Below are 13,952 nucleotides of genomic sequence, written 5' to 3' on the forward strand. Positions count from 1 at the left end.
CACTTTATAAGAAATAATAGGAAGAAAATAATCACTACACTGAGGTATTTTAGGGCCCTATGAAATCCGTTTTCTTTTTTCTTTTTTTGGCCATATTCCATTTTTTCCATTTTAATTTTTTGGAAATCCGTTTTTTAATATTTCCACTATTTTTTTAATTAAAAAATCTGTGTCCTGTTTATGTAAATGAATAAAATGTCCACCAATTAAACATAAATAACCTTAAATGTATTGAATGAGCCACAGTTTGGATAACCCTGATATAAAATAATTGCAACCAGTGTAACAGTCAGATATTTCCAACATTTTAAGACACATCCTCGTGTATAATCACATCCTAACAGATATTTGTATTGTAAATGAAGAAATCCTTCCGTTCTCCCAAACACAGAGTGATAGTGACTTAAAAAAAAGGTCACATTAGAGTTAAATGGTTAAAAGTAAACCGGTTTCCTAAACTTTTCTTTACTCTCTCAGTCTATGACAGTCCATGCAGTTTGATGCTGCATTGTGTTTTACTCCTGACTGTAACGGTTCTCTCCTCATCTCTCTCCACACGCTGGTGTCTGTCCGTCTGCCTCATATCAGACCGCTATGTAAATGCAGACATGTATTGGCTCGCTAAGCAACCAAAGGGAACTACACTATCTACAAAAGGAATTATTAAGCTAATTGTGCCTCGAATGTAACATCATTTAGACTACGGGACTTCATAAAATCTTGAGTCCGTCCGACTCAAGTTTTAAGCCCTCCAAGAGGTGAGCAGGTCCTCAAGTTGTGACTTCAGCTGTGTGCCTCGGGCACAGACACGCCTTTCTCTTTCTCTGACTCTCTGGCCTGGTGAGGTAAAATAACTCGTAGCACAGATGAGTTTTCTTGTAGGTGCAACATTATGTTGCACGGTACTGCCCCTTGTTGAGCTACGTGATGTTTGTTGGTGTTTTCTTGCAGCTGCTTTGACATGCTGTTATTGTTTAGGAGTGGTGGGAGTGTTTGTGAAGTGAAGCACAAGTTGTACCCCGCTTTAGTGATTCCCCCAGAACATATTCCTCAGATATACGTTCCTCTTTCTTAAAAACAAAGCATTTCAGTCAAATTCATTCATTTTCCGCATCATATAGCAGATTCCATTTTTATTGGCAAATTTTGCGACTCCGTCCGCGATTCCGTTAACGCGGAAATCATAGGGCCCTAGTATTTTCCACAGACAGCTTTGGCAAGTTTGATGCTTCACCAGATAAACTGAAAGGATAAGGAGAAACCAGCTGAAACCATCAGCTTGAAGTCTCATATCACATCTTTGCAAGCCCTGTTAGCATCAGTTAGCACAAGTCAGGATGATACCAGAGCAGTGAGATGGCGCCTGCTAATAACAAAACTTGAGCCTGGATGTATGGTCAGATTTGGTTTTTTTTGTTTGTTTGTTTGTTTGTTTGTTTTTGCGGGAAGGCTTCCCCAAGCTGAAGCCACAATCTCTGCAAAAACATTTCAGTTTTCAACCCTTCACAGAATTTCTTTATTCTTTTTTTTTTTTTTTTGTTAGCATGGTATCCAGAGGACTTATTTTGAAGGATGAAAACAGAAGCTTTGCTTTTGCACGGTTGAGGATTTGACGACAATGGCTGGGATAGGTTTAGCCAGTTTCGTTCATACCATAGAGCACGTTTTGATGTTTTCTTTGTTTTTTATTCAGTTTAAGTGCAACTAATCACTCCCAGTCTTGTCAGCATCAATTGTTATTGCATTGAGAACTAGGATTGAATGTACCGATGAGTAGCACATTGCAAAACATAGTGGGCTACAGGTAAATCCCTGTTCAACATTTTTTACAGTGTAAACTATAACTGGAAAGTATTCTGGTACACAATCACTAGGAAATTTCTAAATTTCTAAAAAAAAAAAACCACTAAGAGGTAACTATAGGACCAAAAAGGGAGCACTTTGGATATCTCAAACATGTACCAAAACGTCAAAGAAACACATATCAGGAAATTTAGCAATTATCTTCCACATGACATGGTTGTGTGATGCAAAAAAAACAAATATTTTGTCTTCATATGATTTTAGCAATACATTGCACAAACGTATTTCAAAATATTTAGCCAGATAACTCTGAGGAATATTATGAAATGACTCAGAGGACTTTGCTTTCAATTAGGAAACTTTACACCCAGAACTATTTGACAACAATAAAACTTACATTCATGTTTTTAAGGGGTACGATTGTGTCAATTTCTGTAACTTTTTAGAACTGATTATTTGATCCCCACACCTGTTACACAATTTAATTGACCTACTGTACAACTTTCAAAAAATTAACAGACCTGACTAGACCTGTAGTCAACCAAAGAAAAACACAGATGACCAAAATAACACCCGGGCACCAACCAACTGACTGGTCGTTCAGGTTTAAAAAAAAAAAATCTCCTCATTGGGGACCAGTTTAATTAATGACAGGTTCTTTATTTAGGGCCCTGTGATTTCTGCGTCAACAGAATCGCGGAATTAGACAATAAAAACAGAATATACTATATAAAGCGGAAATCGTGGAGATTGAATGAATTTGACTGAAATGCTTTGTTTTTAGGAAAGAGGAACGTATATTTGAGGAATATGTTCTGGAAGAATCACTAAAGCGGGGCACAACTTGTGCCTCACATCACATTCCGCCACTCCTAAACAATAACAGCATGTCAAAGCAGCTGCAAGAAAACACCAACAAACATCACGTAGCTCAACAAGGGGCAGTACCGTGCAACATAATGTTGCACCTACAAGAAAACTCATCTGTGCTACGAGTTATTTTACCTCACCACACCAGAGAGTCAGAGAAAGAGAAAGGCGTGTCTGTGCCCGAGGCACACAGCTGAAGTCACAACTTGAGGACCTGCTCACCCCTCAGAGGCTTAAAACTCGAGTCGGACAGACTCAAGATTTTATGAAGTCCCGTAGTCTAAATGATGTTACATTCGAGGCACAATTAGCTTAATAATTCCTTCTGTAGATAGTGTAGTTCCCTTTGGTTGCTTAAAGAGCCAATACATGTCTGCATTTATGTAGCGGTCTGATATGAGGCAGACGGACAGACACCAATGTATGGAGAGAGATGAGGAGAGAACCGTTACAGTCAGGAGTAAAAAACATGAAGAGTCAAACAGCATGTACTGTCATACACAGAGAGTAAAGAAAAGTTTAGGCAACAGGTGTACTTATAGCCATTTAACTCCAATGTGACCTTCTTTTTAAGTTACTATCACTCTCTGAGAGAACAGAAGGATTTCTTCATTTACATTATAAACATCAGTGAGGATGTGATTATACATATGGATGTGTCTTAAAATGTTGGAAATATCTGACTGTTACACTGGTTATAATTATTTTATATCAGGGTTATCCAAACAATGGCTCCTGGGCCAACTGTGGCCCTTTCTCGATAAATTTAAGGTTTATCTTTTAATTAGTGAACACTGTATTCATTTACACAAACAAGACATTCTTTTTTATGGTAAAATTAGTGAAAAGGTTAAAAACCAGTATTCCACAAAATTTTAATGGAAAAAACGGAATCTAGCAAAAAAAAAAAAAAAAAAAAAAGGATTTCATAGGGCCCTACTTACTGCTCCTGTTTAGTAGTCTAAATGATCTTACCAAAAAAAACAAGCCTTTTGAACGACTCGCCGACCAAGGTGACCTTGATCGGACTAAAACCAACCAATCAAATGGAAGTTATCAGCCATAGATCTGACATCGTTACTTACATTTAAAAAAAAAACATTTCTGATAGTGTTTGTTTCTACAACCAACCAGTTATGACAACATTTATGTTTTTCTGGAGACTGAAAATGTACTCGCATATAATGTTTTGGACATCCCTTTGACTGTTCTAGCATCCAGTTTGTACCTCTGCCTTTAAGAGGGGCAATACTGATGTTCAGAAGTGTCAAAGTATTCACATTCATTACTCAGGTAGAAGTATAGATACTAGGGTTTAAAAAGACTTCTGTAGAAGTTGAAGTATCAACTCAACTTTTATACTCAAGTAAAAGTGTAAAAGTACTAGTTTCAAATTTTTTTTTTCTAAAGGCCATAATGACTATAATGTTATATTAAAATGTTATCGTTTAAAAATTTGGGATGCACCTGTTTCAGCCGCATTTATGCCCATTGAAAATGAACGCATTTTAGTACAATGCAAATACATTCAAGAACCATATATGTGTACTACTGAGCATTAACATGTGTTCCATGGAGAGGAAGATATGATGACTAGTTGCTTTTAAGTATTGGTCTTCCTGGCTACCAATCTCCTTGCTGGTGCTTGGCTGAGACATTTCACTCGAGTTCTTCTGAGTCTCCATACATGCTACATACATCTGCTATTTCCTTGCTGGAGTGTGACGTGATTTGTGTCGCAGGTGTGATGGATCGCATACAAACCAATAAGGTGTCAGAATGGTATTGTGTTTATACTTCTCATCCAACCACAATCAAATTCACTCTATCTGGATGGCACGACTTATCTGGATAGGTTTTTGGTTTTTTTATTTGTGTTTTTTTGAACAATGACAAGCCGGAAAGAAAACAAGCTGAAATGAAATAGGAGTAACGAGGCTATTTTTAAAATGTAAGGAGTAGAAAGTACAGATAATTGCTTGGAAATGTAAGGATTGAAAGTAAAAAGTCAGCTGAAAAATAATTACTCCAGTAAAGTATAGATACCCAAAATTTCTACTTAAGTAAGGTAACAAAGTATTTGTACTTAGTTACTTGACACCTCTGCTGATGTTGTACCACAAGACAAAACTTGCTACAGACAACTTATCTTGTACAAACTGGCTGACGTACCACCAGAAAACTAACAGCTGCTCAAACAATCTTTGTACTCTAATCATAACAACTTATCTGAGCATGAAAATGCTACAGTGCCACAACAAATAAGGTCAGACTAGTTTTAAATGAGTGTGTTGCATGCTTTTGCGCTCATATTGGTGATGAAGTGACAGAATGGCATCTGTTAACAAAGCAGGTATGAGAAGAGTATGACTCTGGAAGAAAGTAATAATTTGCATTTAACCTAAAAGGATACCATAACAAGGAACAGATCAGCAGTTCAGTTACGTCCTGTAACAGCAATTTAACAACATGATATAGTAAAAATCTCTTTATACAGTTAGCAGTAAGCCACATTGTGCTACCTGCTGGCTTAGGAAATTTAAGTGTGATTTCTACAAGATCCTTCCCCTTCACATGGTATCACTCATGTTGCAATCAACCACAGTGCATATAAGTTAAAGTGAAAGCTTGAACTTTCTGCTACTAACCCAAAACCTTAAACGTCTCTCTGCTGGCTACCACACTACTTTTACAACACCTAGCTCATGATGCCATCTAATACAGCAGTCATCAAAGATGTTTTTTACAACGATCCCTTTTCATGAACTGTTTTAGATAGACTGATCCATTTTTGTCAATTTCAGGCTTCAGCTGCTGTTAAATACCTTTGTGTAACACCAAAATATCTGCGTAATATTTAGTCTAGTTAGATAAAAGTTGTTTCATTAAGAGATGCAGCCATTACAAAAATTAATCAGCAGCTGTTCTGATAATCTGTTGCTTCCAACTTCAGTTTTTTTCCTCCACTCTACTGATAGTAGGCATAATATCTTTGGGTTTGTGGATGCTCTCAACAGTCAAAACAAGGTATCTGTGGACCTTGGACTCTGGGAAAAGTCACTTTTTCTGCACATGACAAACAGTTGAAGAACAAAATGGTATCTAGATCCTTTATGAATATGGATTGTTGCTGCCAGTTTTTTAGCGCCTAGATGTACAAAAGATTTGATCATTTGAATATTTGTTTTGTTCAAAGTATGCTCACTTTTTACATCTCACCAGCTTACAAATAAAACAGCAGCATGTTAACATCTAGCACCATGATGTGACGTGGTAATGGTGACTTGCTAAACGAAGTATAGCAGAGGATCTGGAGAAAAGAGTTGCAAAAAAGTTCAACTTTTCCTTTACTTACCTCATTCACTGAGAGTTTTTAAATAAACATTCAGACAATCCCATCTTAATATTGAGGCTATTTAGACTTTTCACCTAAGACCTCAGCAACACAGTGATTGAAAACACATGCTATTAAAATTGATGCCACACTTCAGCTGCACTTTGATTCAGTATGCATTGTTGTAGACTAAGCTGAAAAACATTTGCCAACTCAAATGATAGTCTAATTTGTTTGTGAAGACTGAGTGAAGTCCCAATGGGAGTGGAGAAGATTACAACCCCACTCACAGATTTATGCTTCATGATCAAACACTGGGTTGAACCAAATAGACACACCATGAAAAAAAAAAAAACAACTCTAAGAATGTTGCAATAATAGTCTGGAGCTTTAAGAGCCATACAATTCAAACAGACCGTGTGGTTTATTATGAAACTTCGCTAATACAGGAGTGTAATTTCTGGAGAACAGATCCAGAAGAGAGTAAGTGATGAGAATAAACTAACTTAATTTTTAACAGAACGTCCTCTGCATGAAGCAGGATCCCTTATCTATAATAAGTTGTGTCTGAAGACCAAAAAAACCAACCAGGCCAACCGGCCCATCAAACCACTAAGCCTGGATATAAGTGCAGTAATTTAGGTAGGTTTCTCTGAGGTTACTGTTGACAACTTAAGAGAAAAAAAACACACCTACATCTATCTAGATACTGTAGATACACATTATTAATTACTGATAAAGGTCATAAAGCACATAGCCTAATCAACAACTACACAAAAAATATTTGTGCCAGGCTTTTGATTAATTCAACATTTAAAAGACAATCCTTTAAGATCATTTTAATCAGAGTTTTATTTCTTTGAAGCCAACAACCGCCTTCTTAAATTTCAGGAAAAATATTTACTATTGTTCAATTTATTATTACAACTATGCAGGAGTTTGTACAAACTACTTTAGTCGTAACCTAACAGATTTTTTAGGCAGAGAAATGTTTACAGAGAAATGTACATGCCTAAAAAAGACTAGGCCTAACTTAGCAGTCTTCTACAAAGCGTGTACTGTCAGATGTAGATAAGGCATAGTATTTTTAAGTATTTCAAGATTTACCTGTTTTGCCATGTTCGCTCTCAGATGTATGTCATCCTTTCGGCTGTTGGTGTCTTATCCTGACACTGATCATTAGCCTGCCTTACCTGTTCATCCAGTGTCTTTTCACTTAATATCTATCTCTAATTTCAATATTAACATTTTGCAAACATATCTGTTTTTTTCATAGTAAATCAATATCATACAGAAATTATCTACCTTTGCATTAGATGTGAGGGGATTTCCGTGAGGTAACACAGGAAAAACATGTGCCAAATGAAGCAATCAGACAAAGAGAAGAAGTCCATATCTGATTGCAGAGAGAGCTAGACAACTGTTATTGAAGACACCAACTGTCAGCTACTGGCAGATACTTCTGAACTATGTTCCACTCTTTATCACAGTAAATAGTGAAGTTAGTCACGGTGTATAGACTTATCATCATCTTATAACTGTATTTCAATTGACACAAGTATTACGGTTATTATAATAGGAAAGCACTATTTAGTCATTTAAGTACTTCACAGTGTGTAAAGCAAGCATAGGCGGGTATTCCCCTTTCATACTTTCACATTGCTGAACTGTGAGCCAATAGAAACACTGAGTATTAAGGCCAGTAAGAAGTGTGAAGCATGCAGAATGAAGTTTTCAGAGAGGTTTCCCTTTTAAGGGTCGTTAGCCACGTTGTGATTATTGAGCTGTCAGTTACAGTTGGACACGTGCAGCAGGTTTTTCTATCTTTACTATCATCTTCTTTCCTGTATTTTCCTGAGTTGAAACTTTTAGTTGTCAACTTCTAGAAACTTCAGACCTGGCATGCCTCTGCATGCACAACTAGAGTTAAAATGGGCCTCCCACATGATGGCTAACTTACTCCGAAATCACACTACAGTGGATAAGTTACTACACAGCAAGTCACAAGGAGACAAGAGGTGTAGGCGCACTTTAGACCTTCCGCATGCACCTCCTGTTTTAAAGTTGTTTCACATTAAATAAATATCCGCTAACAAGGAAGGCCCGCAATTGTGTTTAGCTAGCGAAAAGACTGCAAAGTAACACCACACCACCTGTGTAAAAGCTGTTAGCTTGCTATAAGCTAAATGAACAGCATGAAATTAAGATATCCAAGCTCATGAGTGTTTAGAAACTGCAAATAACCAAATGCAACCCACTCTAAGAATAGTATCATGTTTGTTAGCTCTACAGAGCAACATTAAATTGCAGTTACAACCAGTTATAAAATATATGCGCCTGGGAAGGCCTGTCGCAGCACGGAGCAGGTGGGCCATGCATACACGCAGCAGTTTTCAGTGTCACTTTTCTGTTGCGAATAATACATGACACGTTAGGGATATCACACCAAAGTAAAACAAACAAAAGATTAACCCCGCGTACACATCATTGAACTAAAAGTGGCTGTCACATCCCAGTCAACTGTCGCAACTAGTACAGCTGTCTTATTTGAATGGAGGGACCTCGGGCCTGTTAGCTACCATGCTGGTTGTGTTTCAATGAGGCTTAGGGGGGCATTAGCAAGCACTTTTCAGTACTTACATTTTCAATGACACGACCAGCAAGATAATACAAATAAGAATACACATGTGACCGTGCTGTCACTACACCGTAGCTCTGTTCTGAGTTAGTGAGATTAACAACAGAGGGCTTGCAATGAGTCTATAAATAACGTTAGACGGCGTGCAGGAGGAGTTGTTATGCAGGCTAACGTTAGCTAGCTAGCTAGCTTAGCTACCTGGTTGCTGTAAGAAGCCATGCTCCCGGTGAGATTTTCTCTTCTCCGCTGACAAGATGAAAACTCTCCCGGGAAGGTGTTGTTGGTTTGTGATGACAGTTACAAAAGGTGTCCTACTTCGACGTCATTGTCATTTTCCCAACGTTGTCCTGGCAGTCGTTAGTTTTGATCCATGTAATGCATCAGCACTTCATGCTGCTCGCCTTGCCGTCACCGCCATTTCTGTCTAGCTTCTTCCTCGCTTGCTAGCCAAGCCAGCGCGCGGTCGGTTGCTTGTAGTGGACGCGTGAGCTCGAGGAATACGAGAAACACTTCCGGTTATTGCTGGCTGGGAGTTCAAAATAAAATCTTTATCTCTTAGTCAATATAATCTCCTTTACTCGTTGGCTGTGACATGTGACCTTTTGGATATGTAGGGATAAAACATATTAATCCGCCACATTATTCATTACAATCAGTAATGAATAATGTGATTGACTGTGGTAAAATTTTTCATATTGTATGGACATTTGCACTAATCAATGTAAATTGTGTTATATTATTTTATCTTCCTCATGTGTAACTGCCATACTAATGCGTAGTTCTATAATTCTGATAAAGTCTATTCAGGGTCTGGGACCCTTTGCACACCTTGCAACATTAACATCATTTATCTTTTTAAAAAATAAATTTCTTATTTTATTTTTTTAATAGTTGGAGTTCAATTCCTGGGCACAGCTCATATCAGGACTGAAGAGTAACTCTTTATATACTCTGACAACTATAATTGAGTAGTTTTTGGGGTACTTGTACCTCTTTAAGTACATTTTGAAATCTGTACTTTTACTTTTAGTTAAGTACATTTCAACCGGAGTAACTGTACTTTTATCTGTACTATACTCATGTAATTTTTCCACTTATTTGACAGTGTTGATCCACCAGTGTTTTTTCAACACTGTATTATTGATTTTCAGTTTGTGAGTGTAGTTTATATGTAGTGTGGAAAAGTGTAAAAACATTTAAGGTTTTAAGTTGAACGACGTATTAGTTACAGTTAAACTGTCAAATGTGCTGTGTAATTCACTTCATTCTAAGGTGTGTGAATTTACCTGAAAAACCTGGATGGAGCTATTCTCTTATTGCTATTGCCCATAAGGAAAGATTTTTTAAACTGTACTGCTCCTCGGTAGTTACTCAATTCTCGGTATTTTAAGTACACTTTAAATTAAATCATGTTCACCTTTACTAGAGTAGAGTTATAGACTAGTACGTTTGCTTTTCCTTAAGTTAGTTTAACCAGAGTGACTTTACTTTTACTGGAGTGCAATAGCTGAGTACTTTATCCACCTCTATTAGAGACTGATTGGAATTAAATTCATATATCCTAGAAAGCTGTATCAAATACCTAAAAAATATAAACAACAAACCGATTAAAAATTCCTGTGTAACGTTAAGACCGTGGGACCGTGGATGATCTCATTGACATGGCAGTTATACTTTATTCTGAAGGGATTTTTTAAAACATCGGCGGAAGTCAGATCGTTGGCTATTGCCACGTGCTTTACGAAAGAAGCGTGACCGTGCACTGGATGCGTCCAGTCTGGGTTGAGGCATGAATCGCAGATTTTTGAATTGCAAGTAAAGCGCGAGTTAAACCAACCATTTCCCCCTCTCGTTAGAAGCACTATTTAGGCCCATGTGTCCTGTCATATTTGGATCCAAATTACTTGTTTTTTTTAAGTGTAATTAAGTGGTCAGTCCTAAACGATGTAAATGGAGTAAGACAATATGAGTATGATAAAACGTAACATTGAATACCCACCGCAGCATAGACAAGTTTTTATTGTGCAAAGCCAACATCTAAATGCTACTATTTAACACTAGCAACATACATTTCCCACTATTTCCCCATAAATTTGGCTCGAAGTAGTGGGCGTGACACGGCACAGGTGAGGAGGAAGGAGGGAGTAGGAAATTGTAAAAACAGGAAGCTGGGAGAGTAGGTCGATTTTTTTGGTACTTACAAAAACACGGCCTCGTTGTACACAGAGTCCTAAAGGTAGGAAATTATAGTGTTGTATCTTAATATTATTCGTGACTGCTAGTTATCTTCAACGTGATAACATGAAACCAAACACGGTAAAATTAACAGGAAAGTGAGGCTTCGTTATAGTCGTGGGAATTTTGCACCTCGCGGGATGAAACAAAAATCAAATACATTATGAAAAGCCTCCTCTATTACATCTTCTTAATTTTCATATTGCTTTATGTAGGCAGTCTACCTCCAGTGTTTGTCCCATCAGTTCTTTGATGAGGAAGCATCTGTTTTAGGTTGTTTACTTCACACATAGACATTAATCCACTCTAAATAATCCTCCACGCTGCTTCACTGTCCTCCGTGGCAGCAGCAGAGACACAAGCCAACTATCCACTTTGTTTAAGAGTGTCAGTAATGGGATTTATGTCTGTAATCGCTTTTTGTAGGCAGAGGGAAATGCCAGAGAGAGGAAGACACCACCAGAGGACTGATGAGTATGCAGAGTACGAGAGAAGGGACAGAGACTATCCACACAATGGGGACCACCACACTTCACACAACAGCAGAGGTCACAACCAAAAGCAAAGAGCTCCAGACGACAGAGGCTCTGCTGGTGACAGGAGGGACAAACAAAGCAGACAGAGGGACATGACAAGTAGCCCTCACAAGGAGGCACCTGTTTACAGAGACCACAACAATGAAGGACCCTCAAGGCTGTAAGGGACTGTGTGCTTTACTTTTGCTCCTACCTTTGACCATGTGCCACTTGATTGATTTAAACTCACTGTTATAAATATGTTGTGTGCAAATCTCATTGAACTACTTCTGTTCTGTTAGGTCCAGAGAGATTTCCCTTTATCACTCTGAAGGGAATTATTATGAGCAACATCCCAGAACAGCTCTATACAATCTCAGATACATTTTGACCTCAAGAGGTGAGAGTATAGTTCATACTATGATCATCTAAAGAAATGTTAGCTGAAGTCAGAAATTGTGTTTATCAGTATTTCCTATGGACAAAAAAACTCAGTAGAGAATGATGTTGGCAGGTTATTTTCTTAGTTATTACCTCAACAGAGTACATGTATAACCTTTATCTGTCTACACACTAGTATCAATGTTGATGTTGTGTATTCCAGGCCTCTGCCAACTTATGGAGCTGTTTTTGAATCTTCTTCTCGTCATCTGTGCTGGAGTACCGTACAGCAACAACGGGGGCTACAGAGACCTTGCCAGCTTGGGTGGAATCTACTATTATCACTTTGGTGGAGCTGGTGCCTTCACTGGAGCTGACGCAGACCGAGTGAAGGAGCTGGACAGACAGTTTCACGAGCTCAAGAAGCCTCCGTACATTTTCACCATGGTCTGCGGAGGGCTTTTGATGATCTACGCTTGTGTCATGCTAGCCCTGGGAGTTTTTAGAGTGCCTTACCGCTTCCCTCCTGCGCTGCTGGTGGAGGCTCTGCTTAACCTCCTGATTGGCCTGGGCTACATCCCAGGGATGGCCTTTTACTTCATTAAGCTGCAGGAAACCTATGACAGTCAGATCTGTCAGGAGAGGGAGCAGATGTACAAGAGCAAAGGGCACAAGGGCTTTGAGTGTCAGTACCATGGTGCAGATATAGCAGGAGGCTTGTTTGCGGTGCTGGGGGTGTTTGTGTTCATTTTTGGTGCAGTGTTAGCTATCAGAGCCTTTAAGTTAGTGAGGGAGCTAAAGAAGCAAAAGACAAATGAGAACAATCATCTTTGACACAATGTATTTTACAGCTTGATATCCATCGAACAAAATCGGGATGGGATAGAAATCCCTGTTACAAGCAGTTATAGAGATTTTTTGCCATAGTAGTGACAGAAGAGCAGCCTTTCTTTGATATTTTTATACCTTTATAAGCTTGGAAGAAGTTTTTTTAAATTAGATTTTTATATAACCGTTTCTAAATGTCTGTTACTTTTACTCAAATGCTCTTTGTTATTTTGTGATGCTCTTGATGTTCTAAATGTCTTGTTTTTGGCTCTGTGAAGCACGTTGATTTGCTGTAGAATGAATGGTGCCCTATGAATAAAGTTGCCTTTTACTGAGCAAAATTCATATTTAGGCAGATAAGAATGACTTCCATTTTTAAATAGCAATGATATCAGAGTAGATCAGAACATAAAATAGGCAAAACCTCGAAATGTGTACATTTTTGAACAACTTATTTCTTGTCATTTCAAGCAAAATACATTAAACATTGACAGTGGGAGTCATTTAATTAGAAGTTTGTCTAAAAAAATTATCTCCTGCCAAAAAAAACCCACCATAATCAGTTCCTTCTCAAAGAGCAACTTGCCAATGTAAACTGTAAAACTGTAAAATTGTTTGAGGAAAGACAAGCCTGTTCATGACTATATTGGCAGTTGGGAATTGAAATCAATTTGCAACCCTGTAACTTGTTTTTGTCTCTATTTGAATCCATTTACAGCCGACAAAAGCCCTAAATGTCTTTGTGTTCTTTTTAATGTTTTTTTAGATTCCAAAATGTTGTTTCTCCACTAAGTTTTCCATCTTTCACTCAAGTTAGTAAATGTGAACCATTTTCCCTGATTTACCAGTAAATAAGATGTAGGGCTATTCTGAGCTCCACCAATAGATGGCAGATGTAACACAGAAGCACAGACATGGTGATGTGTTCTTAGTGCTCAAGGTTTAGCTGGACAGGGGAGAAATGAATGAATATATTACCTACAAACCACTAAGAATTGGTCAGTACTTAGCTCATCATTTATAAAGCATTATTATATGGCTTAAATGTCAATTGTAAATACATTTCTAAATGCTTTATTGACACATTAGTGAGGCATTGGTAAAGGGCAACAGTTAGGGTAAGGGTTAATGCTTTATCAGTGTATCAATTAAGCATTTAGACCCTCATTTATAAATGACAAAATATTAATGTTTTTTTTAGAGCTTTTCTATAAATGATGCTTGATTCATGCTATTTTTTTTTCCAAACTGTCACCAAACATTTATTTTTATTCTAAAGCTCAGGACTAAACCCCTGTGTTTTCCTCATTTGAAATATGTGTTGGTTGTCCTCGCGGGTCAAGTTTGA

General features: G+C 37.8%; 2 protein-coding genes across 5 annotated transcripts in view; one reads left to right on the plus strand and one right to left on the minus strand.

Annotated features, from left to right (window-relative positions):
* Nucleotides 1-9,121, minus strand: part of usp10 (ubiquitin specific peptidase 10) — a 35,675-nt gene extending 26,554 nt beyond the window's left edge. For 3 of the 4 annotated variants that reach the window (XM_041783146.1, XM_041783128.1, XM_041783119.1), the window contains exon 1: nt 8,844-9,121. In XM_041783146.1, the coding sequence (XP_041639080.1) occupies nt 8,844-8,864 (21 nt within the window). In that variant the 5' untranslated portion in view covers nt 8,865-9,121. The remainder of the gene's footprint in view (nt 1-8,843) is intronic. The other variant, XM_041783137.1, reaches the window with a different exon arrangement.
* A 1,661-nt stretch (nt 9,122-10,782) lies between these two features.
* marveld3 (MARVEL domain containing 3) lies at nt 10,783-12,949 on the plus strand. Its single transcript, XM_041789252.1, has 4 exons — nt 10,783-10,881; nt 11,307-11,576; nt 11,698-11,795; nt 12,000-12,949. Exons 2-4 carry the CDS (start codon nt 11,317-11,319, stop codon nt 12,608-12,610), a joined length of 969 nt encoding a protein of 322 aa, XP_041645186.1. The 5' UTR covers nt 10,783-10,881; nt 11,307-11,316; the 3' UTR covers nt 12,611-12,949.
* The last annotated feature ends 1,003 nt before the right edge of the window (nt 12,950-13,952 follow it).

This window comes from Cheilinus undulatus, linkage group 1 (assembly GCF_018320785.1).
Source record: "Cheilinus undulatus linkage group 1, ASM1832078v1, whole genome shotgun sequence".
NCBI lineage: Eukaryota > Metazoa > Chordata > Actinopteri > Labriformes > Labridae > Cheilinus > Cheilinus undulatus.

Excerpts from the sequence above, each read along its gene's own strand:
- marveld3 (XM_041789252.1), top strand. The coding sequence starts at position 11,317 with ATGCCAGAGAGAGGAAGACACCACCAGAGGACTGATGAGTATGCAGAG. Across the intron at positions 11,577-11,697 it reads AATGAAGGACCCTCAAGGCT|GTCCAGAGAGATTTCCCTTT; the intron begins GTAAGGGACTGT and ends CTGTTCTGTTAG. Across the intron at positions 11,796-11,999 it reads ATACATTTTGACCTCAAGAG|GCCTCTGCCAACTTATGGAG; the intron begins GTGAGAGTATAG and ends TGTGTATTCCAG.